The sequence below is a fragment of the Miniopterus schreibersii genome, assembly GCF_964146895.1.
Source record: "Miniopterus schreibersii genome assembly, chromosome: Y".
In the NCBI taxonomy this organism is placed as follows: Eukaryota; Metazoa; Chordata; class Mammalia; order Chiroptera; family Miniopteridae; genus Miniopterus; species Miniopterus schreibersii.
Window position 1 is genome coordinate 2,085,416 of NC_138120.1, and position 25,113 is coordinate 2,110,528.

Here is a 25,113-nt window from a genome sequence, read left to right on the forward strand (position 1 = left end):
TCGGACCAGGCCCATCCTAGGGACCCCATCCTACCTAAATCACCTCTTTAAACACCCATCTCCAAATACAGCCCCATTCTGAGGTCCTGCCAGTCAGGACTTCAGCATATGAACTTTGGGGAGATGCGAGTCTGTTAAAAACATTGGGTTATAGGTCTTCATTGACTCAGTATTTCTTTCCCTAAAAGCAAGACCAACCAATGACAACTACCCTTGTATGTGTCCCTTTTAGGGGGAGGAACCAAGACAATCACCCAGAAGTAGGAATCAAGGTCCTTTTTTAGGGAATATGTGTTTATCTATATAAATTTGTTTGCGTATCTCAGCTTTTATTTAATTGTACCCAAGGTTTCTACAAACAACTGAAAGGCAGTAAGGTGTGGGTCCCTCCTCCCACGCCGAGCATCCCTCTGGAACTAAAAAGTAGTGAGTGGGAGCATTTCTGAGTCAAGGATGCAAGCTTGGTAAACACAGGTAAAGCTCAATTTACCAAGCCCCCCATCTGCAGGGGCTGAGCGATGAGGGGTCAATAATGCCCCCTCCTGTTCTCAAAGAGCACCTGAGTTTCAATCCAGAGCTCCGAGGAGCTGGGGAGACACCTGGGGGGAGATGCCTTCTCTGTCAACAGGTGGACCTCACACAGATTCAAGGCCTTGTCAGGTGTTACTGTGAGGAAAGTACAGGAAGGATGCCCAGCACTCAATCAGATATCACTGCAAGAGCCCTCCCTGGGACCTGGGTGAACCTGGAAGCACAATGAGAAAATGCAGAATTCTTGTCAGGGTCAGAGATGACTGGACCGGGGTGGAAAATCATGTACATAGGTTAAGAAATGCAAAATCTAATGGGCTGGGTGGGAGGGGAAAGGCGTTCCCTAATGGACAGGCACCCTCTCAACTCCCAAACATTCAGAGAGACCATTATGAGAGTAGGATGACCACTGCATATGTGTTTGCGTGTTACTTATGATTTTATTACTTGTACTCTCTAATTGAATTTGGCCTACGGGGGCATCAGTGCTGTAAATAAACTTTTAAACGCACACTGGAATGGCTCATTTCAGTGGCAATTTACCACGACACTGTGGGAACTCTACTGGAACAGTCACGGGAACTTGATGTCCATCCTTTCTACAAATGTCATTTATTAAGCTTAATGTGACCACTGCCTGTTCAAAAAGGTGGCGTTTGTTAGTTCAGTCACAGGAAAGACTGAACAGGGGACAAACCAGAGGCACTTTATGACCGTGGCTTAAGGAGCATAAAGGTGTTTAAGTTGGTAAACATTTGTGAGCAGTAAACACTGTTATGACCTCTTAATAGGCGGTTAAAATCTATGAGATTCGTAAACAGAATCAGAAGAAATTAGGTGTTTAAGGAATAAGTACGTCTCTGAATCTCCAATGCTAATAGCTGATAAGGTTTTAAACCAGAGAGTGCAGCAGCCAACACAGACCAGGTTGTCTCAACAGGAATACTGCGCATGTGTGATGAGCCCTGCCCTGTGTGTCAGCCAGGACAGAAGGCCTCAGGTGAACTATGTTCCTGGAACTTCAAGTCGGAACCTAGAATAAAGTTCATTGTTATCAATAGGAGGGCAGGGCTGTTTGGAAACAGGAAAGCGTGCCAAGTACCAGAAGGGTTTTATGAACAGGGGTCTGGGTATCTCACTTCTATTTATAACATTTCTATCTGGGGAAATGTGTTCCAATTACTGGAGCCCCAGACACCTAAATTATTTCAGGTCCTTCATTTACAGGCTAGGGTTGGTACAAATGAATGATGCTGTAAACCAAATTCCCAGGAAAGAGCAGGGCCGGAGGGGATCATCCCACGGATAACCAGGAATAAGTCTACAGCAGATTACACGTTCCCAGCCCAGGTCCCCGCCATCTCTCCTCGGTACCCGGCAACTGTCTATTAGGTGTGATTGCATCTAGATGCAGGTGGACTCTGGGCTCCTGCAGGGGAAATGACGCGCTGAGCACAGCCTCACCTGGGAACGCAGGACAGAGTCCTTGGCCTTTGGCAGTTCTGGCAGCCACTGCTTGGAGCATAATTAGAGGGAGCAGGTCCATGGAGAGAGGTGCCAGGATGTAATTAGTCATACCCACCATTTCATTAACAACAGTTAACGACACCGAGATCACAGGGCTCCGGCAAAGTACACCCTCCTTGCCCTCCAGCTTCCATGCTCACAGTGGCTGCACGGACAGAAAACCAAGCGTGGAAAACGGAAGCTGTCTGTATAGTGGGTCATTGTCCCCCGCCGTGTCCTACAACATAGGGTGTCCCCCAAAATGTATACACACCTTTGTACCATTATAAAGATGTTCATTAAAATACATTTCATTCTCAAATTGAGCGATCAGCTGCTAAAGTATGTCTACATTTTCGGGGACAGCCTGTATTTACCCATCCATTCAGGCATCCACCAACAAGCACACTAGGTCTGTGCACAGTCCCCAGAACCGACGACAGTTGCAACAGCCTCCTTGCCAGTCCCCCAGTGTCTAGCTTTAGTCACCCACAGGATCAGAAACATGGTTCCACAGCATCTCAGCATCTTTCTCCTCCTCAAAGCAACTCCTACAGCTCTGCCCAGAGCCCAGCATGAATCCTCTCCTGGGAAGCACACTGGACCTCCAGCCTCCTTCTAGGATCCCCAGGAAACTAGGTCAGCTCAGTAGATAAACAACAATGCAGTAGGACAGAAACTGTGTGCCTCCCCCAACGCACCCCCCACTGCAACCTGACGACAGGCCCCAGCACCGTGACTGAAGGCCCCAGCACCCGACTGCAGGCCCCAGCACCCTGACTGCAGCCAGCAGCACAAGGATGGGATTGCACCCACCCCCTGCACCTGTCTCGGTACCGGCGCTTGTCAGCATGCTATAAAAGCTTCCTTCCATTCATGAATTCATTATTTCATTCCCATACCCTGAACGTCTCTCTCCCCACCCTCGGGAGCCCTCACAGATCCCTTCCATCATGTTTTTCTTAATTCCTTTTGAATGGTAAGCTCCATCCCCAAACAAACTCTCAACAGCAGAGGGTGCCACCCATCAGGATGGGCTCACCCACAGGCTCACAGCTTGCAGCCACTTCAAGGGCCTGCGGCAGCGGCTACCTGCATTGCTCAGGTGAGCCAGTGGGTGCCTTCGGCTGTGGGGATGAGGCTGTGGTCAGCCCTGTGAGTTGGCACAACTGGATTAACAGGAGCTGCTGATATGGCAGGAGTGGGGAACAAGTTCAGCGGGCTGCACGGGCTGGTCCAGAGATGACTCACATGTCTGCCTATGACCACATCCCAGCATGAAAACCAGCACCTGGGACAGAGCATCACACACACCACAGGCACAGCGGAGGGTCATCTTATCTGTGTAAGGCTCTTTCCCTTGGAAAGTCTCAGGGAGCAGGTCAAATTCCCCTGAGAAAGGAAATTGGGGACATTCTGGTGGGACATTCCTGGTGAGGTCAAGCCTCTCATCAAAGCCTCCTTCATCCAAATACACCTGGCCTAGAATCTGCAGTTTCACCCAGGTGAGCACCCAAGTCCAACAACCACCACTGGTCTGTCTAGCACCATGTGGAGGACACCTGACTATGGAACTGCACGGGGGCACCTGACTCTGGCCGTGAGGAGAGGCAGGAGGTGGTAACTGTCAGTCACTGCCTCTAGAGTTAAGTCACCTGACCTCATGGAGCCTTCATTCCCTCATCTGTAAAATGGGCAATGATGGCCTCGTGTAGTCAGCTAGCTGAGTCACATGAGGTGATGCCTGCAAAGTGCTCACAAGAGTGTGGGACACACGGGAAAGGCTCTCGATAAATGTTAATTGTTGTTAGATGAGGAAAAAGACTGAGCCTAAAGAAAGGCAGCAGCAGCTAGAATGACACAAAAATGGCTCTGAAATATTTGGAAATGAGTGAAAACTTAAAATGCTGGGGAGGGGAGAAGGGGAGGCATGGAAGACTCATGGTGCTGCCTCTGGGTCTGTCTGGTAGGAATGCGCAGTGGTTACCGGAAAGTGTCCATGGAGCTCAGAGAGAGGTAAAGGGGGCTGACAGAGGTCAAAGAGTCTTTAAAACAAGAGCACTGGCTGAAGCCATGAGTTCACAGGAGATCTCCATCTCTGAGAGGAAGGGGTCCAAGGCAAAGTCCCAGGGCCAGAAACAGAAGTGAAGAGGAAGAAGAGAGCATTGGGGAGACAGAGGAGAAAGGTCAGTGAGGCCAATGAGACAGATTCCCCGGGACAGAGTGGGGAAGGACCAATGAGACAGACTCCCAAGGACAGAGTGGGAAAGGACCAATGACACAGAGAGTTCCAGAAGTATAAGAAAAGAGTGTCCACGGGGTCTGATAATGGGGAAGGCATTGTTCCCTTGGTCTGCACAATCTCGCAGGGCTGTAGGGCAGAGGCAGCTTGCGGGAGGGTAGGCACGGCGATCAGGGGGCAGAAGCAGAGAATGTCTCCTGCCTCTTCAGGAAGCATGGCTCAGGGTGGAGACAGAGAGGCTGTTGGGGGACCAGAAGGTTGAAGCAGAGTTTCTGTTTTTGTTTAAGTGATAGTTTAGCACACTTTATCTTGAGGTATATAAGCATTAAGGGAAGGGAAAAAACAAAGGAGCAGCAGTAGCCAACATTCAGAGGGAAAGAAGCAGGGACTTCCTGCCTGGAGGAAGGAGGGACCAGGATTCCAGGAGGACCCTCTCATTCTGATGGCAAAGAGGAAATGATGCAGGGGATTCCTCTGAACTTATCCCAGACGAGGACACTGATGAAGAGGCTAGTCATCAAGCCCAGCCACCAAGTCTTGGCCCAGGTCTACTCTCAGACCCATCAGTGGAAAGAATACATTGTAACCATCAAGACAGGTGCACTGCTGACTGCTCAGTACTGCAGATACAATTAGATAACTGTTACCTTCTTCAGGCGACTTCACAGAAGCTCCATCCTCTCCCTAAGTGGGGTATTATTTTACTTGATCTAATAATAAACACTAATGGAATAAAGAAGGGCTGCCTAATATATTCAGGTGATTAAATCTCTCCTGCAAAATCATGTTAAACAGCGAGGTGAGGACCTGGGGTCAGGCGTGAGTGTGGTCTTCCATCTGATCATTCTGCCAAAGCCAAGGGGAAAAAAAGGTTCTGAAGCAGGAATGTGTATGCGCCACAATTATTATGTTTTCAAGAAATATCTCCTTGCACGCCCTGAAGGCAATTTTAACCACAGATATCTGCACCATAAAACCAAGGCCAGCCCCTCCCACTGTAACAGAATTTAGAGAAGGCTTTTAATAAGGCAAATGCTGTCATTATTAGTCACTAGCATTCACATACACCTGACAGTAGAAACTTTGTTTTCAAATGTCATGCATTCTAGTCTAACACAGTGCTGCCTTCCAGCTACAGGCTGCATATCAACCGCTTTTCAAACATCTCATCCTAAGACCTGACAGGCCACCTGGGCATCTATGAATGACGGGTACTGGGAACGTTCCGTGGGGAGGGGGGTTATTTCCCTTGCTCTTTCATGCATTAAATCCACACCTGACCCTGAAAAATGACAGAGCACAGCTGATACTGAAATTAAAGAAAATATCCAATAAATAGCCAATAGTGAGAACGATAAAAGACAAAAGCGAATCCCCAAACACAGAAGTGGGGAGCAAAGAGATAAAGGGGTTGAGGAGAAAGCCCGATGACTGCTCCCCATGGTTGTGCCCTGTGTGTGTAGTTCAGACTCCAGTAACCAAACTGAGGTGAGGGAGCCAGGGGACAGCAAGGGAAAGCCATGTGCCCTGCCCTGACGGGATTCTGCTGAGTGTTTGAGTTACACTCCCAGCTAGACAAAACTCCTGTTTATCTGCAAAATGTTGCAATTTAGATGTCGCTCCCATCTCAGGTATTTTAGAATGGGAGCAGCTGCGGACAAGGAACCACTGACTGACTACAAGAGACGTAAGGCTAAATGGCTCGGGTTGACCAGAAAGCTGAACCAAAGGGCGCTGAATTTGCCCACTTTAGTCTATGATTGGACAGCTTTCTCATCACAGATGAATTTTCTCTGACATACAGCATGGGCTATTCTGACATTTCCCAACCCCCACCGGCATTTTACTCCAGATCTTGTTGGACCCTGAATATGAACACAGGTGTTCTCTGCCTCTATATTCTACCCAGCAATTTCTCATCGAGTGAACTCAAGTGAGAAGGCCACAGTCAGCACCCCCTTCAATGTGGGCTCTGCTCCGTCCAGAGACCTCACACCGACCGGCAACCTGCCGCCCATTCCTTTACAAAGGTGGGAGGTACCGAATTTCACCTAGCAGGGGGAGATAAAGCCCAAGTGTGAGACGTGGTAAATTACAAACAACACGGAAGCTAATTCCCCTCACAGATCTACCTTATTCCCTGCTGATTTTTTAATGAATTTGAAAATAAGCTTATTTTTCTTGACTGATTTTTTTAAAGATTCTAAGTAATTATTGTATGAGACACCTGGAAAACACTTTACATATTTTTTTAAATGTTTATTTATTTATTTTTATTTTTTAGAGAGATCGAAACATCAATGATGAGAGTCATTGATCGGCTGCCTCCTGCATGCCCCCTACCGGGGATCAAGCCCTGAAACCTGGGCATGTGCCCTAACCAGGAATCAAACCAGTGACCTCTTGGTCCATGGGTCAACGCTCAACCACTGACACTTTCACATTCTACCACATTTCACATATACCAAAATCCCTAATTCTGAATATTCTTAATATCCACCCTCTGCCTGGCCCCATTATCAACAGCAGACATCATGGGTTGCTTGCTAAAGCTTTGGGCCTACCCTGCCCAATAAGGTAGCCACTGACCCAATGTGCCTACTGACCACCTGAAGTGTCGCTACTTGGAGCTGAGATGTGCTATGAGTGTAAAATGCACAGACGTCTAAGACTAGCCATCAAAAATGATGTAAAGTGCCCTGACCAGTGTGGCTCTGTGGTTAGAACGTTGGCCCGAGCTCCAAAGGGTGGAAGGTTCGGTTCCCAGGCAAGGGTACATAGCTGGGTTGTGGGTTTGTCCCTGCCCTCGGTGGGGGCGAGTGTGGGAGGCAACCAGTCTTTAAGGGAGGCAAGCTGTCTATGTGTTTCTCTCACATGATGTTTCTCCCTCCCTCTCTCCCTTCCACTCTCCCTGAAAAGCAAAGGAAAAAATGTCCTCGGGTGACGATTAGCAACAATGAAAACTATGTAAAATACCTCAATGGCTTTTTATACCAATTATGTGTTGAATGACAGCCTTTTGGATAACAGGATAGAAAAAAAAATGTACCATTCAAGTTTCACCTGTGTGCTTTTGCTTTTTTTAATGTTGCCAGTAGAAAATTTAACCTGGCGTTGGTTGTATTAATGCTGCTCTTGATCTCAAACTTCCTTGTCTTTTTGTTGTTGTTGTTAATCCTCCCCTGAGGATATTTTTTCCATGGATTTTTAAAGAGAGTGGAAGGGCCTGGCCGGGCGTGGCTCAGCTGTTGAGCGTCGACCTAGGATCCAGGCGATCGGGGTTCGATTCCCGGTCTGGGCACATGCCCGGGTTGCGGGCTCGATCAATGACTCTCTCATCATTGATGTTTCTATCTCTCTCTCTCCCTCTCCTTTCCTCTCTCTGAAATCAATAAAGATATACTAAAAAAATAAAAAAAATAAAAAATAAAGAGAATGGAAGGGAAAGAGGAAGGGGGGGAGAGGGAGGGAAAGAAGGAGAGAGAGAGAGAGAGAGAGAAACATCGATTGGTTGCCTCCTGCATCCACCCAGACTGGGGCCCAGGATGGAACCTGCAACCCAGGTACGTGCCCTTGACCAGGAATCAAATCTACGATCCTTCCATGCTCGGGCTGATGCTCTAACCACTGATCCCACCAGCCAGGGTGAAACAGCCTTGTCTTTTAAAGAGAAGGGCCCACCCCTGTGCTAATTTCAGTTATTTTCAAACTAGATAATCTTCCTTACCCAGCAGCTGAGACACTGTTAAATACTTGTCATCTTTTTAATTCTTTCAAAATCTTGTTCTGGTTCCTAAATGACCTCAGTCCTCCTTCTCTCTTTCCCTAAATGGCATGAAAACCAAAATGATTACCTGCATCAAAGCCCATTGTGACCTTATGTCAACAAAAACTGAATCCCAGATTGCCTTTTCTGTTTGAAGGGACAACAGCATCAAACATTTCAAAATATACCCAGAAAGCGTCTTGGTGTCCCCATAAAAGTTTCTGCAAAAATCTCTATTTACTTCCTCATTCCCCTTTGATTAAACGGGCTCCTCCTGGAAGAATTCCCCCTGAAACTGCATTCAGTTTCACTTCCTTGAAAATCAAGTATGGGGGCTACACAGTAACAAAGAGAACTTCCTGGGGAAATGCATTCAAAATCCCCAAAAGCAGACCTACTACAGGAGAACTCATTATAAACTGATGATACATTGTTTGGCCAACAACGGATACACTTAAAGTGAGGTGCTTAAGAATCAGAGCAGGCATAATTGGGTAGATTAAATGAGATAAACGAGCGCGTTTTGAAACGGAGGGTTTTATACAAGACATTTTGAAAAAAGAGAGCGAATAAACAATGGTGAATTTCTGAGAAATCTGTGCAAGGCCTGAGCCAGGGAAGGAAAGCAGAAAAAGGGGCAGAAATGGGTGGTGGTGGTGGGGCGGGGGGAGCTAAGTCTTATATTCCCAAATGCCACTAATTCTTGGTTTTCAGAGGATTGGGTCACAGTGCCAGGTGCTATGCCATTAAACTTGCCTGAACTAGCAAAGAGGAGACCCTGGCTGATACCTATCTGCAGGTACGTGACATAAGTCACATTTTATCGCTTCAGGGACCAGCTACGGAATCTAGAGTCTGGAGTAAGCATCCAGCTCATTTAGAAGTTTAATAAATTTAATTTTAATGAGACATCTCGGTGTGCATTAAAAATTCATGAGACGCCCACAACAGGTTCTCTGGGCCTTTCATTAGAGGCTAAGGAATTTGACAATGTAACTGCTTGACCATCTGAGCAGGAAAATTCATGTCTACAAACTAAAGTCATGAACCCCAGAAGCTTTGTGAAACTGAGTCGTGTAGGAATTAGTGGCTGCCTACCCTGTTCTCTCCAGCAACTGACCTTTATGGGGACTCTTTTTTCCCCCTAGGGAATTTGTCCGTTTATCTCTCTGGGTCCATAGGTAAAGAGGCTCAATCCCCAAGCATGGTAGGCATGTGCAGGAGACAACCAATCTATGTGTCTCTGTCGCATTAATGTTCTTCCACCCCTTCCACTCTCTCTAAAAAGCAATGGAAAAAATACCCTCTGGTGAGGATTAGAAAGAAAAAGGAAGGAAGGAAGGAAGGAAGGAAGGAAGGAAGGAAGGAAGGAAGGAAGGAAGGAAGGAGGGAGGGAGGGAGGGAGGGAGGGAGGGAGGGAGGGAGGGAGGGAGGGAGGGAGGGAGGGAGGGAGGGAGGGGCTCGTTTATTTGTGTGCCTTTTAAGAAATCAGTCTCCCTACTACTGAACCACCTGGCAAAGTGATCCGCAGGGGACAAGGTCACACTCACCCAGCTGAGGTGAGAACATAAGTTATATTTAGAACCAGATCGATCTGGAGTCATTTCTCAGCTCTGCTCTTTATGGGCTGTGTGACCTCGGGCAAGTAACTTTCCCTCTCTGAGTTGCAGTGTTTTTTGTCTTAATTTGTCAATGTAAATACAGGGTGTCCTCCTAAAAATGTATACACACTTTCAAAGCTGATTGCTCAACTGATGTCTCTTTTCAGATTTAAGCCCCTGCAACTAATAATGCGTTGAAAGCATGTATCCAGTTTTTGGAGACACGCTGTATTTCCTCCAGCCTTGCAGGATTTTATGAGGTGACATTATAACGTTTGCACCCACCTCCCCATCCCCCAGCAGGTCAGTTATCTACATAACATATGTGGGCATGTTTTTAGTCCTGTGAAGCCTTCTGCGGGCTGTGGGGTCAGGCTTTGGGTCGCAGCCAAGGAATGAAAAATTCTTTGCTTTCTGCTTGAACTCGGCCTGGCTGGTGAAGTCAGGGCCTAACCCCAATCGACTATTGGGGCGCTGTGTCTAGGGCCCACCCAGAAGGGCAAGCCTCTCGGATGCATAACTCAGTGTGCTTCCAAACCCTGGCGTTGAAATGCAATGATCCTGCGCAGGAGGGGGGCCCAGGACCCGGGTCCACAGCGCCCCGCAGCTCCCAGGTGGCGCCCGGGCTGCGGGACCCTCGGAGCAGCCTGGCCGCTGGGCTGGCCGCTCGCTGCCCCCGCGCCCCGCAGACAGCCCGGTGGGGCTGGGTGGCGCGCGGCGCCGTGGGGCGGTCCCGCGCACTGCGGGAGGATTCGCAGCGGCCCGGCCTCCGCCCCCGGGAGGACAGCACCCCCGCCCCCCAGCAAGGGCGCTCCAATGCCTCGGACGGCCAGCGGTCCCCACACCCGCGGGTGCAGGGGGAGGACCGCTGCTCGGCGAGATGCTACAGGCCAGGTGCGTGTCCCGGGCGCCCGCCGCCGCAGCCCCGGGGGGGCACCCTGGGGTCCCGCGGGCCCCGAGCGGAGGGGACGCTGAAGCCGGGCGGCGCGCGCACGCCTGTCGCGAATCTCCCGCGCACCCGCCCGCCAGGGGGTCCCCCGAGCGCCGCGCCCTCCTGCGCCGTGACCCACGCGCGGCGCGGCCACCGGAAGCGGGGCCACCGACGGCGGCGGCTCTGCCCCCCCCCCCGCGCGCGCCCGCCTCACCCGCGCGCCCGCCCGCCCTGGGGTCCCGGGCATGGCCCCGCCGCGGCCCCCGGCCCGCGCCCTCCCCGGACGGCCCTCGCGGGATGCGGCCGCAGGCTACCCACCCAGGAGGAGGCCGTCCATGTCAAAGAGTAGGTGGGTGACGGGCCGCGGTGAGGGCGCGGGCGCCGCCATTGTGCCGCCGTCTCCGCCGGGTGGGGGCGGGGAGGAGGCGCGCGCACCCGCCGGCCGGCGCCTCTGGCCCGCGCACGCGCGCTCGGGGCCTCGCCGCGCGCCCCTAGGCGCTGTGCGCATGCCCGGCCTCGGGGCCTGCCCGCGCTCGCGCCCGGAGCCGATCCCGCGCACGCGCGCTCGGAGCCTCTCCCCGCCTCCCCCCTGTCCCGAGAGCGCTCAAGCCGCTCTGCGCACGCGCGGCCGCGGCCTCCTCAAAGCCCGCGCGCGACCTGAAGCGGCCCGCGCACGCGCCTCTCGGGCCCGTCCGGATACGCGCCCTGGGCCGCGCACGCGCACGCGCGCTCCGGGCATCGCGGGCATGTCCCGCGCACGCGCGCCTTGGCTGTTTCTCGCGTTGGAAACGGCGGCGGCGCCGGCCTGCAGCTGGAGCCTTTGGGACACGCTGGCCCGCAGCCGCCTCCGCTCCCTCCAGCCCCGTGCACGGGCCGGGATGCTCCGTCCAGGGGCCGCGCGGAGCCGGTCTCCCAGTCTCGGGGCGAATGCACGGCGTGAATTTGCAAAGGGCGTGACGGTGGGAAAGCCTGGAGGGACCGGGCACGGGTTGGTGGGCGCGGGGTGCAGAGATGCTCGTGTTGGCGTCACTGCGAGTCCCCAGGTCAATGTGCAGGCAGGTGGCCTTAGTCACGGGAGCCTCCCGTGGGTTCCTCTTTGCCCCGGTGCATGGGCAGGGGCTCGAGGTTCTGCATCCTTGGCACCTGCATCTCAGGGGCATCTCCCTAGCATCCTGGGCTGGTGAATTGTCCCCAAGCAAACCCCCAACGCCACAATGTGATAGGAAAGGCATGGAAGAAGAATTTTTTTAAATGCCTTGGCGTCTTGGCCTTCTTCTGTCCCATCAGTCTTTGGTTGCCCCGAGTTGTCTTCGTTTTCTAACCTTTCTTTCTGTGACCTCTCGGTTCCTGGATCGGACGCTCAGCCACTGAGCCACACCAGCCAGGCTAATGACCACATTTTAAGTTGATCAGACTCTATCTGCAAATAAAGTCACATTCTGAAGTCCTGGAAGTTTGAACTCCAACATACTTCTTTTGGGGGCGGACACAATGTAACGCATTACAGCTTCATCCCACAAATGTGGGTGGAGCAGCTTTATACAGTATCCAGTGCTCACCTGCTAGAGCCTTTAGAATTCTTGTTGCCAGTCTCTCTTGTCTGGAAACAAATAGATACACAAAGCAGAGAGTTGCTTTTCTTTCCCATTGTAACGATGTTACATTTCTGTTGATTCCTTAGATAAAAGGAGTGTTTTGGAAAGGGATGAGAGCTCCAGTGCCAGGACTGAGAATTCGAAGTTGCACAACAGCCTGGATGCTATAGTTGATATTGACGACAGGCGTAGTTGGGGCCATGCAAGGAGCTCAGGGAGTTGCCTGGATTTTGAAGCCTCCTAGAGCTGCCTGAAAAAAACTAAGCAAACACAAGACTTTGGGTGATTAAAGTGTCAGGCATGCTGGGACAGGGATCCTCAAAGAGGGTCCTCCTTGCTCTGTTTTAGCCACAGCAGGTCCGGGCATGGCTCTTGCCAGGGAATCCATTGTGTTCACTTACAGGAACCAGGGTGCTGGCAGGGAGTTCCCCTTTCTCGGGGGCTGAACTGCCAAAACCTCATGGCAATTGAGGAAGTGAAGCATGGGGGAACCTGCTGGGCTTCTGTTCCCCAAAGACGTGAAAGTGTGGTTCAAGTCATTTTTTTAAGTCACTTTCCTCACTCTTTAGAAACATCTCATGTGTAGGTGGAAGAGGCCCCTGCACTTAAAAACAAAACTGAGCCCTGGCCAGTGTGGCTCAGTGATTAGAGCTCTGGCCCATTCACTGAAGGATCTTGGGTTCGATTCCAAGTCAGGGGCACGTGCTTGGGCTGCAGGTTTGTTCCCTGGTCCCAGTGGGGGTGCATGTGGGAAACAACCAGTCCATGTATCTCTCTCACATCAATGTCTCTCTCTCTCTCTTCCCCCTCTCTCCCCTCCACACTCTCTGAAGAGCAATGACCTCATGTGAGGATTAACAAACACACACACAAAAGGCCAAACAAACAAAAAACCCTGATCAGTCTAAAGTTTCTTTGCCACAAGCTAGATTGGAAAGCAAGGACACAGTGTTCTATCTAGGTGGGTTCTCTGCAGCTAACTAGATGCCTTTTAGCTTCTCATAACTCTAACAGTCAAAGATGCATGGCCTCTGAGAAGAGATGGCATAGGTGTCCTTCCGCAAATCACAGTTTATTTTGGCAAAACTGTTTTACCCCGTAGGGCAACAGCTTACTTTTCTCGGCAACTTTAAATGCAACAGAGAAGGTGCAGTGACCTGTTGCAGAGTGGTCTCCACAGCTCACTAGCCACTGATAGGACAAATAAAAAGATGAGGGTTTCTCCCCAATGTATAAGCTAAGTGTAAATCACGGGGCCCAGTGCTGCCTCTAACATGCACCTCACACAAGCGCTGAAAGCCCTGGGCCTTGGGAAAGACTTTGCTGCCAGGCGGAGTCACACACAAGCTGCCCTGGGCTGCTTTCAGCTCCTGGAAATACTTATTCAAGCCAGGTGACGAGAGTCTGGTTTAAAGAGTGTTGAGCCATCTGTGGTTAAAATTGGCCTTTTGAGCCCTGGCCTGTGTTGCTCAGTGGTTGGAGCATCAGCCCGCACACGGAAGGGTCACGGGTTCAGTTCCTGGTCAAGGGCATGAACCTGGGTTGCAGGTCCCATCCCACCCCGGCCTGGGCATGTGTGTACGCAACCAATCAATATGTCTATCTCACATCAATATTTCTCTCTCTCTCTGCCCTTCCCTCCCTCTCTCCCTCCTTCCCTTCCGCTCTCTGTAAAAATCAATGGAAAAAATATCCTCCTTGTATGGCTTAACCAAAAAATAAAATAAAATACATTGGCATTTTGTTTCAAAACAGCTGTAGTAAAAGCCACCAGCTCTCAGATGAGCAGGACATGCTCACTACTGTATAAACCATCACCTGTTTCACTCTCTCCAGGACCTCATGAGGTGCAATGCAATTATCTTATTAAATAAATGAGGACAGGGAGGTTGAGAGAAGTGCAGTCCATCGCCTCAGGTCACGCGCCTGACACAGAGCAGAGTGGCGCAATCCTACCTGGGTCTTGCTTCCTCTCTCAGAGCCAACAAACACAACTACTGTCTATTTTTATGTTTGTCTCTGTTTTAAAACATCTTCCCTTGTGGGTAAGTAATCTAAAGCAAAACAAAACCCTGGTGGATAACAAACGTGAGAATCAAATACATTCGTGATTGTACCAAATGCGTTTTTATATACAGGGTGTCCCCCCCAAAAATGTAGACACACTTTGATGATGAAGTCAGTGTTATTAACATACAGTTCCTTTTCAACATTTAAAAGAATCTACAGAAATGAATCATTTTATTGTGGTCAAGGCCTGTTTTCAAACGGATGACCATTCTGGTCCAGGCCCTGCTGATAATGCAAAGCAATGGAATTGCCCACATCAGGAATCATTTCGTGCGGTGTTTGTGCACCCTGAACAGGTTGACAGCTGCCGGTTTTCTACCGTCAACTTTATCTTTTATGTGTCCCCATAAAAATAAAGTCTAGTGACACTTTAGGATAAATTTTCTTCGTTCAAAGCTTAGCCTGGCTTCACCCATTATTTCAAATCCGTTAAACCTGAAAAGGAGTGAACATTAAGTGAGTGATGGGCTGCTAAAGTGTGTGTACATTTTTTGGGACACCCTATGTATTCTGGAGACCGCCAGCAAGAAAACCCCCAAAAACAGTGAGAAAAAAGGAAGGTCTAAAAAGTAAGCACGAAGAAACAATATTGTAAATCACGCCCCAATGCGAGAATGGCGGGAACCAGACTGTCCGGCCACATTCGGCAAGCAGGGCGGGGAAGCCGCGTCCTCCCCACGGTGACATAAGCCAGGAAAGGGTGGTGCCGGGCCATCCCTCCTAACCCACAAGCAGTGTGTTCACAGCCACTGTACCCAGTGAAAACCCGCCGTTCTGCGGTCCCCGATGCTCTGCTTGTTTTTTATCTATAACGTGACATCTCCCAAACACGTCACCCACATTCTTTAAAACGAAAGTAAGATCTGTGGGCTTCCCATTCGGCTGGTCCCTCCCCCAAATGCTTTTTGAAATGTCAGATGAACGGGCTGGATAGGGGTCCACGGGGACTCTCAAATTCTGGGTACCCGAGTTGTGGGATCTGAGGCAGGCACTGGGACACTGATGTGTGGAAATCGTAGAGCGAATTTACACAGCAAGTTGTATAGAATGAGAATCTTACGTACCTCAAGTAGCAAACATTAAACAGGAATCAGATATGCGTGTGTCCAGTAGACATGTACACACACATATAGACTATACAGGGTGTCCCCCCAAAAATGTATACAGTTTGAATAATTATTAATTCCAATGGGTTAAATCTGGAAAGAAAGAAACACCAGCTGAGCTATCACATTAACAGAGTGTATACATTTTGGGGGGACACCCTGAATAGGTAAAATATTTGTGTGTGATTTTAAGAAACTTGAGGAAATGTCTTCAGGTAAAATTTAATAAATCTAACATACATACACACATGTGTATGGTATATATTATAAATAAGTTATGTGTGGGTGGTTTTAAGACACTTAAGAGGAAACGTCATTCTATACAATTTAAACGCATTTAATTGACATATATGCACTTCATATATTCTATGTAAGTAGATACATATGTGGCTTTAAGAAACTTAAGAGGAAAGGTTGTTACCTAATGTATACATTTATCTACAATGTATATATGTAATGTGTATATGTTTATATATAATTGCAGGGGTTGGGGAGCCCTACAATAATAGGTTAAGTGAACTGCATGAATCACACACGTACAATAAATGTATTTTGTTCTTTTGTGGGCACATTTCCATTGAACTCTGGCTGCCGTGATATTAATGTATAAAAAAATCCCATTTCTGGAGCTTATATTTCAATTCCATCTCCTAGGGCCACTTAAACTACTTCTGAAGGCATCTCACAGACCATCAATTCCCAGGACTCCCGCCTCTTAGAATCAACCAGATTGCTCCTTAAATGGAGGTAATTTACGAGGACTTTGTTTGGGGCTTAATCATAAAGCTCTCACTTCAGATCCCAGAATGCAGTATGTCAAAGAGAAGGCCATGGTTCACCCTGATGGTGCCTAAAAATTTTTAAAAATCACAAACAGCCTGGCTGGTGTGGCTCAGCAGTTGAGCATCAACCTAGGATCCAGGAGGTCAGGGTTCGATTCCTGGTCAGGGCACATGCCCGGGTTGCGGGCTCGATGCCCAGTAGCAGGTGTGCAGGAGGCAGCCGATCAATGACTCATCATTGATGTTTCTATCTCTCTCTCCCTCTCTCTCTAAAGTCAATAAAAAATAATTAAATAAAAAATAAAAATAAAAAAACTCAGACAAACAGCCCCGAAACACCTGCCCAGAATCCTGCATCTCCCTCTGTTGGTGGCCCCCACCCACCTTGGGTGTATCTCACAGAGGAAGACTCTGGGAGGGGCATTCCCATGGGATTTCACCCCTTCTGCCCAGACGCCTTCACGGTCATCAGCAGGGAGGGTCCCGGGACTAGACCTCCCAGAGGACTCGAGATGTGTTAGCTTCTCTGCCCGTCATGAAGGCAGCAGAGGGCTTGCCCCAGAAGATAGCAGAGTCCATCCTGGACGTCAGCAGAGCGACACTCTTCGCCACGTGACTTTGCAGGTAATAGGATGGGAAGATGGTTGGAGGTGAAACCTAGGGAGTCCTGGGCAGTGATTCTTGGGCTCCGGGCTCCTTCCTCGCCGTGTGGCTAAGACAAGAACCCTTCTGTCAACACCACGTCACTGCTGTCCCGGCCTCCCGATCTGCCCTGAGATGCTTGCTCCTCCGAGGCCCTAGGGACCTGATGACCCTCGGTTAGTCCTCATGCTCAGCCTTAGAAAATGAGCCTTGGCTGGCTGACCCCCGAAGGACCGCTTCCTGCCCCAGCTCTGTGGGGCTCCAGAATTTCCACCAACAGTCTCTCCGCCAAGTGTCACTGGAGGGCTCCCGTGTGACACCTGCGTCACCATCCGATGGCATCCGCTGGGTTCCGCCCTGAAGTTTTTCCTTGTGCACCTGCTCGGATGAAGAAAACCAAGCCCCTGGTTTCCGGGACCATTAGGGGGCATCTTCGCTCTCGACTCTAAAGTTTGAGGAGGCACATCTGTGTCTGTGCCAGGCATGGCTCCCGGGGCCATCATCTCTAATCAATAGCCTTGTGCCCTGGCTGGAGCTGCTCAGTGGTTAGAGCGTCGGCCAGCACACCGAAGGGTTGCAGGTTCGATTCCCGGTCAAGGGCACATCTTACGTCCGTTGCAGGTTCCATGCTTGGCCCCAGATCAATGTCTCTCGCTCTCTCCCCCTCCCCCCTTCCCGCCCTCTCTCTAAAAAGCAATGGAAAAAAATATCCTCGGGGGAAGATTAACAATAAAATAATGATAATAATAACCTTGCCCAGGACCTGTTATGCTGTCTGGGTGCCCCAGGGAGGGCTGGTGCTCCCAGCCTAAGAGCTTTCTGAGGTCCCACAGGCAGCCCAGTGCCAGGGTCCGACTGAATTCACACCCCCTGGCTGCAGAGGCCTCCCGTCACTTGCTGAGATACATCATCGGGGGGCGGGGGGTGGATTATTTACCATAACGAGGTACGACGTCGAAAGTGTCGGCTGACATGCAAAGAAATGAAGCCCCGGAGGAACCTTGGACAGAGGCAGCCAGCGTCCTGAAGGAGGGTCAGTCTGCCCAAAACAGCTCCCAACAGTAGAAGCGGGAGAAGAGCTTGATTCCGCTTAAGCGTCATCTTTCCATCCACGCGCACGCACGGTGTCCGGGCCCCCTGAATGAAGCCCACGGAGCTTTAATATCCTGCTGGGCATTTCGCTGTGAGCTTCGGAGCAGGCTTGAGCAGAAGCAGCTGGACACGCTGCACTTTTGCCCACAAGCCGGTAGAAAACGTCTTTGCAATGCACGCGTTTCCTAGAGACCCTGGGAGAGCGCACGTCCTGTTTCAATGCGACCCCAGTCCCCTTATTCGTGTCACAGTGTTTTTTTTTATTTTTCAGGCTCCTCTGCACTGTCCTCCAGGGTTACCACTAAGAATGCAAAATATGTCAGCAACCACGGCGTGATGTGATGTGTTAATTATCCAGGCGCCTACCTAGAGCCCGAGGCACACAAAACAATTAAAAATAAGCCATGTTTTATTTATGGATTCCTAGAAACGAAGGCGCAGAATTAGGCTTTTTTTTTTTTTTTTTTTTAACCCACATAATCAAAACAAAATGAATGACATTAGGGAAACTATTAAAGAACACACGGGAAGTTATTTCTCCTGGGGTCTGATATCCCCGCGATGTGGGAGCAGGTTCCCTGCTCATTTCATCAGCCCTGATAGATAGCTCAGTGCCTGCCCTCCACCCACGGAGCTGACGGGTGGCCTTGCTCACTGCTGAGCCCTCGGTGTTGACAAGGAATGAATTCCTCCGGGCTCTGTGTGCTGCGCACGTGGGTGGCACTCACATTGCACACACGCTCGCAGGGCTTCCCAGCATCAGGCCAGAGCATTCAAAACACAGCCCCACTCCTACCAGCCTCCCTGGCCCACGTGAGTCCCAGGTCCTGACTGATAGCAAGGCAGGTTCCCACGTGTCCGGCCTCCCCAGCATCTGATGTCCCCCCTACCCTCTCCACAAATATTTGTGCTGTTTTCCTGCCCTGCACACAGAAAATGCTCCAGGCGAACTTGCAATCTCCCCCCCCCCCCCATCCGGGTTGCCAGCAGGTAAATAAAGATTGCACTGAAGTATTCAACATGAAACCACGTGTCTGCCCTGATGTGATCACTGTATTCAGGACATCCGGCTTCCCTCTGATTTATATCTGAAACACGTGGGGTGGATGGGCGACCAGGTGGAGAGACTGAGGTGCTCCAATGACTTTTTTATGATAGATTCACCAGTGACCCAGGGATGACCTTACGGGCACTGATGGTCCATATAACTGCCTGGGCTGTCCGATGATCGTTCACACCCTGGGAGGTCAGGGCTGGGGCGCTTGCTTGATTGAAAAGCTGTGTCAGGCAGTCCTTGGAGGAAGGAGTCCGATTTCCCACTGAGCAGCCCCATCTGAAAGCCTCCTGAGAACCGGTGAGTTGGGTTAATTTCTTTTTTTCTCTCTGCTGCTGGGATATTGCGATAAACGATGACAGAGGCTACTGGGAATACCGGCTTTCGGGAATCTGCTTGAAAGGTAGTCCACAGGCTTGTCTTTGTTTCTCTTTCTGGAATAAAGTGTGTGCAGAGTAAGGGTTAACTTAAAAAGATTCAAGAGCTAAGTCTTCCCTTTGGGCAATGGCTATAAAGTATCTTTCTGTGGGATGAATGAAAGTTTGTACATTTTTACCGGTAGTGTTACATTGTTTTTTTTAAAAAAAAAAATGTTTAAAATCACCTGCAACAGTTTGCTTAATTTGTTTTTATTTGTTCATTTGCCCAGAAACAAGGTCTTTAGGGACAGGAAAGTAAGAGCCAGATAGCTTTTCTTTGTTTCGGGCTTAACGTGGTAGTTTGAAGATACAAGCTTGAGGATACTGAAAAATGCAGAGACCAGACCCAGAAGAAGAAATGAGCCAGTAAAGACGGCATTTGGCTTGAGCTATAGCTTTACTCTAAAGAGAAATTGAGTTAATTAGACGTATGTATCATAATATTACACCCACTGCTTCTAAGTTGGATACAATGAATATAAATGAGATACAATTGCCATCCAATGCAGTCCATGAAAGATTGCTGTTACTCTAAGCTTGCCATGTGTTGCTTTTCTAAAACGTAACTTTGAGAAGGCATGAATAACAGTGACCCTGTTTTAAAACTTTTTTTGATATTTACTTTTTTTCATTGTGAACACACATTTCCATAATGTGCCACGAACCCCTTGAATGGGCTCCTGAAAAACAGAAACAGAACAGAATTTTCTACTTAATCGAGAGACGTGCATGTGGGCCACCGTGTTTATCCTTTGACCATGGAGCTGAGCATTTCTAGACAGGCTGCGCTGGTCTTGTTTTAGATGAGCGTTTATTATTTCTGTGTTTGACACTGCGTGTGGCGGTGTAGATCATTTTTATAAAGGAGCCAGGCAAGCGCTGGCCAGTTTGGCTCAGTGGTTAGAACGTTGGCCCACGAACTGAAGGGTCTCGGGTTTGATTCTGGTCAAGGGCAGGTACCTCGGTTGCAGGTTCGATCCCCAGCCCCGGTCAGGTGCGTGTGGGAGGCAACCAATCGATGAGTCTCTCTCACATCCATGTTTCTCTCTCTCTTTCTCTCTCTCCCTTTCACCCTCTCCGAAAAGCAATGGAAAAAAAAAAAAAAAGTCCTCGGGTGAGAATTAATAAATCAATAAATAAAGGAGCCGGGCTTGACAAGAAATGAGTGTGTGGTATAGAAATCCACCAGCCTGTTCTAAAAATTGATATCAATTCCAGAAGAGAACCGTCCTGGCCCACATAAGCTGTGCAGTGCACACCATAAATAGCCACAGCAAACTACCAATTATGAGCCAACCAAATGCATGATTTTTTTTAAATGTACTTTTATTGTTGAAAGTATTGCAGATGTCCCCTTCCCCCCCCCATTGCCCCCCTCCATCCCACATCGGTGCCCTGCCCCCAGGCCTTCCCCACACTAGTGTCTGTGTCCGTGGGCTCTGCATATATGCATCTAAATTCTCTGGTTAATCGCTCCACATCCACCCCCCGCCTCTGCCTTCCCTCTGAGATCCCTCAGTCCATTCCAAGCTTCTATGTCTACTTTCTTCATCAGTTTATTTTCTTCATTAGACTCCACCTATGAGTGAGATCATGTTAAAATGAGATCAAGAGAAAAGTCAGAAACTGTCTGTGATTATTTGTAGGTAAACGCTTAACTTTATCACGAGTGAATGGTGCTGATTCACTGAGATGCCCAGTTCTCGCTGTTTTCCTCCCATCCACCTAACAGCGTTTTCCATGTCGACATCGATTGAGTTCCCCGTGCTCGCCTCCCCAGTGGGATTAGAAAGGTGATAAAGACAGTTGTCATCGAAGTTGATGTCACTAAAAACGATGAAACTATTTTACTGAGAGATGATTCTATTAAATGGTCATTGACAAAAGGCACTCTTTGTCCCGCCCAACGCGTGGTCATACCTGAGGGTTTATCCCTACGAATCGGTGTAATTAATATTTAGTGACATTAATATCTATCCACTGAGAAATTGCCCAATACTCATTTATAATGAGATTATAGCACAATGAATGGTATCCAGATCCAGATATGCAAAAGCTTTCAGCGCAAGATAAACAAGATATAAAGCCTTCTTTTATTTGCATTAACAACCGAAACTGTCCGTGTCAGGCATCACTTAACAGGTTGAAAGAAACCAGAATTAACAGACTGTGGGCGGAGGGGGAGGGACCGTAAGACGCATCCGCAGACCCGTCTCCACTGCCACTCTTTGGTCTCATTGAAATCCCTGCCTTTTCTTCGCAAATTAACCCTGTAAAACTCGGTCACCGAGTCGGCAAGCCCTTAGCTATGGATCCGGGGTAATCATCAAGGTAGGGATGATGCAACAGGAGGCCCGTCTCACCTCCAAGTTGTCCAGGAAGGAAAACACCCCCTCAGTGTGAGTAAATACTGCAAGTGCCAATGGCAGTAATAAGCGAATGCTTGTGATTCTGAGGAGGAGGAATTTCAGCCCCGGCCCCACTCCCTGCAGCCCCTTTGCCTTTCAGTCTGACAGGCAGCCTGCAGGTGAGACGGGGCCCAGGGTCCACTGTTTCTCTTAATGGTTACAGTGTCTTGTGCAGACAGACGGGGTGGGGGTGGGGAGCGGTTCTCCTTTATAATTAACTTGCCTTCCCCTGTGTTTACCTTCTCAGTTGTTTCACTGTGAGCTCCATTGCTACTGTAGCTCCATTGCAACTGTAGCCCCATTGCTACTGTAGCCCCATTGCTACTGTAGCCCCATTGCTACTGTAGCTCCATTGCTACTGTAGCCCCATTGCTACTGTAGCGACTGACCGATACCATGTAGCCTGTTTATTATTTTGTTTGTTTGTTTGTTTTTGATCCTCAGCTGAGGACATTTTTTTTCATTGCTTTTCACAGAGTGGAAGGGAGTGGGGGGTGGGGGCCATGGATGTGAGAGAGACACATCAATCGGTTACCTCTTGCACTGGCCCCGACCGAGACCGGAGATGGAGCCTGCAACCGAGGTATGTGCCCTTGGCCGGAATCGAACCTGGGACCCTTCAGTCCTCAGGCCGACAGTCTAACCGCTGAGCCACACCGTCTAGGGCTCATGGAGCGTGTTTAGATATTGGCACAAGATGCCAATACCTCCCCCTCCCAAATAGCAAAAAGCAAAACTGTCTCCAAGTATTGTCACAGGTCCCCTCAGCTGCAGTGGACACACTGGCCTGGAATAAGGGTCTCAGATGCATGAGGCCAGCTCTGACATGCAGCAGGGTTTGCATCCTGGGCAGTATTGACGCTTGTGGCCAGGTGGCTCTTGTTTGGGGGGCTGATTCATGCACTGTAGGATATTTAAAATCTATGTACACACTAGACGCCATAGCAAAGGTCCACCCCCTCATCCCCCGTCCGGAATAGCCTCCAATCCTGGCTGGTTTGGCTCAGGGGTTAGAGCATCAGACTGCAGACTGAAGGGTCCTGGGTTCGATTTTCGCCAAGGGAGTGTACCTCGGTTGCAGGCTGGATCCCCAGCCCTGGTCAGGGCACATGCAGGAGGCAACCCATCCATGTGTCTCGCTCACATCAATGTCTCTCTCAGTCTCTCTCCCCCTTCCACTCTCTGTGGAAAGCAATGGAAAAAATGTCCTCAGGTGAGAAATAAAAAAAAAACACAAAACCTCCAGACATTGCCACACATTTCCTGAAGAGTAAAACCACCCCTGTTTTAGGATCACGGAGTTGGAGACAAGCCACGGCATCCGGGAGATCAAGGATGAAGGAGGCCTGAAGGCTGCCCTTCGTATCCGGGTCTCCGCTGTCTCCACCTCTCCACGCAGCTCTTTCCTGCTGCCGGGTGGTGTCCCAGCTTGTTGGACCTGGGTCACTGGGCGAGGGTTCCCTGGGACCCGACCTGCCACCCCTGTCGCATGTGAGGAAACTCTGGGGTTATATGAGGTCGAGCGTCTTGGGCGGGGTACTCGTGAGCATCGATGGGCTTGCCCCGGGGCCTCACATCTTGTTTCCAAGTCCTGTTTTCTGATGACAGACTGACAGCCCTTTGTCCAAAACCTAAAAAAAAAAAAAAAAGAAAAAAAAAAAAGGGAAAGAAAACGATTGGCAACTAGGTTTTTTGGGGTAACTTATCTGGCAGCAACGCGAGTCCTGAATTTGTGTAAGCTTAAGGTTGCGACATCATGGTTTGAAGACGGGTATATTGGGAAACACTCGGCACAGTGAGTTTAGCTAACATCTCTCATGCTTACAAACCCTGTCTGGTTTGGGTGATGAAACGGCGCGTGTCACGCAGTGAGTGCCGCTGAGAAGAAAACTGCAATCTGCATTTTCAGTCCCAAGAACTGTCCTGAAGGCAGCCAGGCTTTGAAGCAACGTTCGAATTCTTTCACTACATTTATTTTGATTTTTCTAAAAAGCCGCTGTGTACCTTCTACGCATCCAAAAAAGCCACACGTTTGTGTTTCGAGACTGTGGGCCTGGAATTTTAATTGCAGGCGGAAGGGGGTTGGTGGTTGAGCCGTGTGACTTTGAGCAGCGGGTGACAGGTGTACCATGCGGTGTGTCCCCCACCCCCGTCACAGTGTCCCCGGGGGCGCCCATGGACCCTCAGAGGCTGCCGGCACCCCCCAAGCTCTGCGGTGATATCACAAGAGGCTGAGACCTAAATCCAGGTAGAAGAGTCGGGTAGATGGATGTGCTCTTTGGCCCCCTGTGCCCAGGGCTAAGCCACTTTTTTAAAAAAATGATTTTAGAGAGAAAGAAAGAGAAACATTGATGGGAGAGAGAAACATCAGTACCCCGCGTGCTTTCCAGGCCGGGATTGAACCCACAACCTGGGCCTGGGCCCTCACTGGGAATCGAACCCCGTGGCCTTTTGGTCTCATTGGGGACGCTGCAAGCAACTGAGTCGCCCGGCCGGGGCTCGAAGCCTCTTCTGACCCCTGCGCTTCAGCCCCTGCGCCTAAGTACCCGTTACCGAAACCTCCTGGGCGCTGGAGCTCTGACCTGGGGGTAAGACAGCGAAAGCCTTGCCTTGACTTTCGAAAAGCCAAGGATGTGATTCCCTTTTTTTTTTTAATGCAAAAGACATACGATCTAAAGAAGTGAAACCTATGTAATTTTATTAACCAATGTCACCCCAAGAAGTTCAACGAAAACAGGCAAACAAGTCCATTTTGGGTGCAGAAGGAAGGGAGACGGTTCTGCGAGGCCTGCGTCTCTCGGTGGGGGCCTCTCGGAGTGAGCGCGGTCGCTTTGCTCCCGCAAACGCCCAGGGCACCCGCCCGGCTGTGATAACAGAAATGACGCCGGGCATTGTTCAGAAGTCTCCTGCGGAGGGCTGGGCAACACAGTCACCCCTGGTGCACAAGCCCAGGTCTAGAAAACCTCTTAGAAATGAGCGAGACGGAACTTGGCCTGGGAGTGGGAGTCTCCACCTCGGCCCGGCGGATATCTGGGGCCCGGTCATGCCCTTGGCATGGGCTGTCTCGGGCATTGTCAGATGTGGAGTAGCACCCGTGGCCTCTACCCACGGGATGCCAGGAGCGCCGCCCACGAGCTGCGATCGTCCAAATTATCTCCGGCCCTGGCCGGTGTGGCTCAGTGGTTAGAGTGTCCGCCCGCCGACTGAAGGGCCGGGGTTTCATTCCAGCTGAGGGCTCGGACCTCGGTCGCAGGCTCGGTCCCCGGCCCCAGGTTGGGCGCGTGCAGGAGGCAAGCAATCGATGTGTGTCTTTCACATCCGTGTTTCTCTCTCTCTGTCTCCCTGAAAAAAAAATATCCTCACGTGAG

At 50.0% G+C, this 25,113-nt stretch overlaps 2 protein-coding genes across 4 annotated transcripts in view; one reads left to right on the forward strand and one right to left on the reverse strand.

Annotated features, from left to right (window-relative positions):
- LOC308552021 (pseudouridine-5'-phosphatase-like) overlaps positions 1–11,040 on the reverse strand; it is a 37,000-nt gene extending 25,960 nt beyond the window's left edge. The window contains exon 1 of the mRNA XM_081126980.1: positions 10,896–11,040. Coding sequence (XP_080983106.1) covers positions 10,896–10,965 — 70 coding nt within the window. The 5' untranslated portion in view covers positions 10,966–11,040. The remainder of the gene's footprint in view (positions 1–10,895) is intronic.
- The window catches only part of LOC308552020 (steryl-sulfatase-like), an 82,648-nt gene continuing 67,880 nt past the window's right edge, over positions 10,346–25,113 (forward strand). The window contains exon 1 of one of the 3 annotated variants that reach the window (XM_081126978.1): positions 10,346–10,540. Coding sequence is in view for 1 of the 3 variants with exons in the window: in XM_081126977.1 (XP_080983103.1) it covers positions 10,527–10,540 (14 nt within the window). In the remaining 2 variants the exon portion in view is untranslated. Of the gene's footprint in view, positions 10,541–19,116; positions 19,219–25,113 lie in introns of those variants that run through there. The other 2 variants (XM_081126977.1, XM_081126979.1) reach the window with 2 other exon arrangements.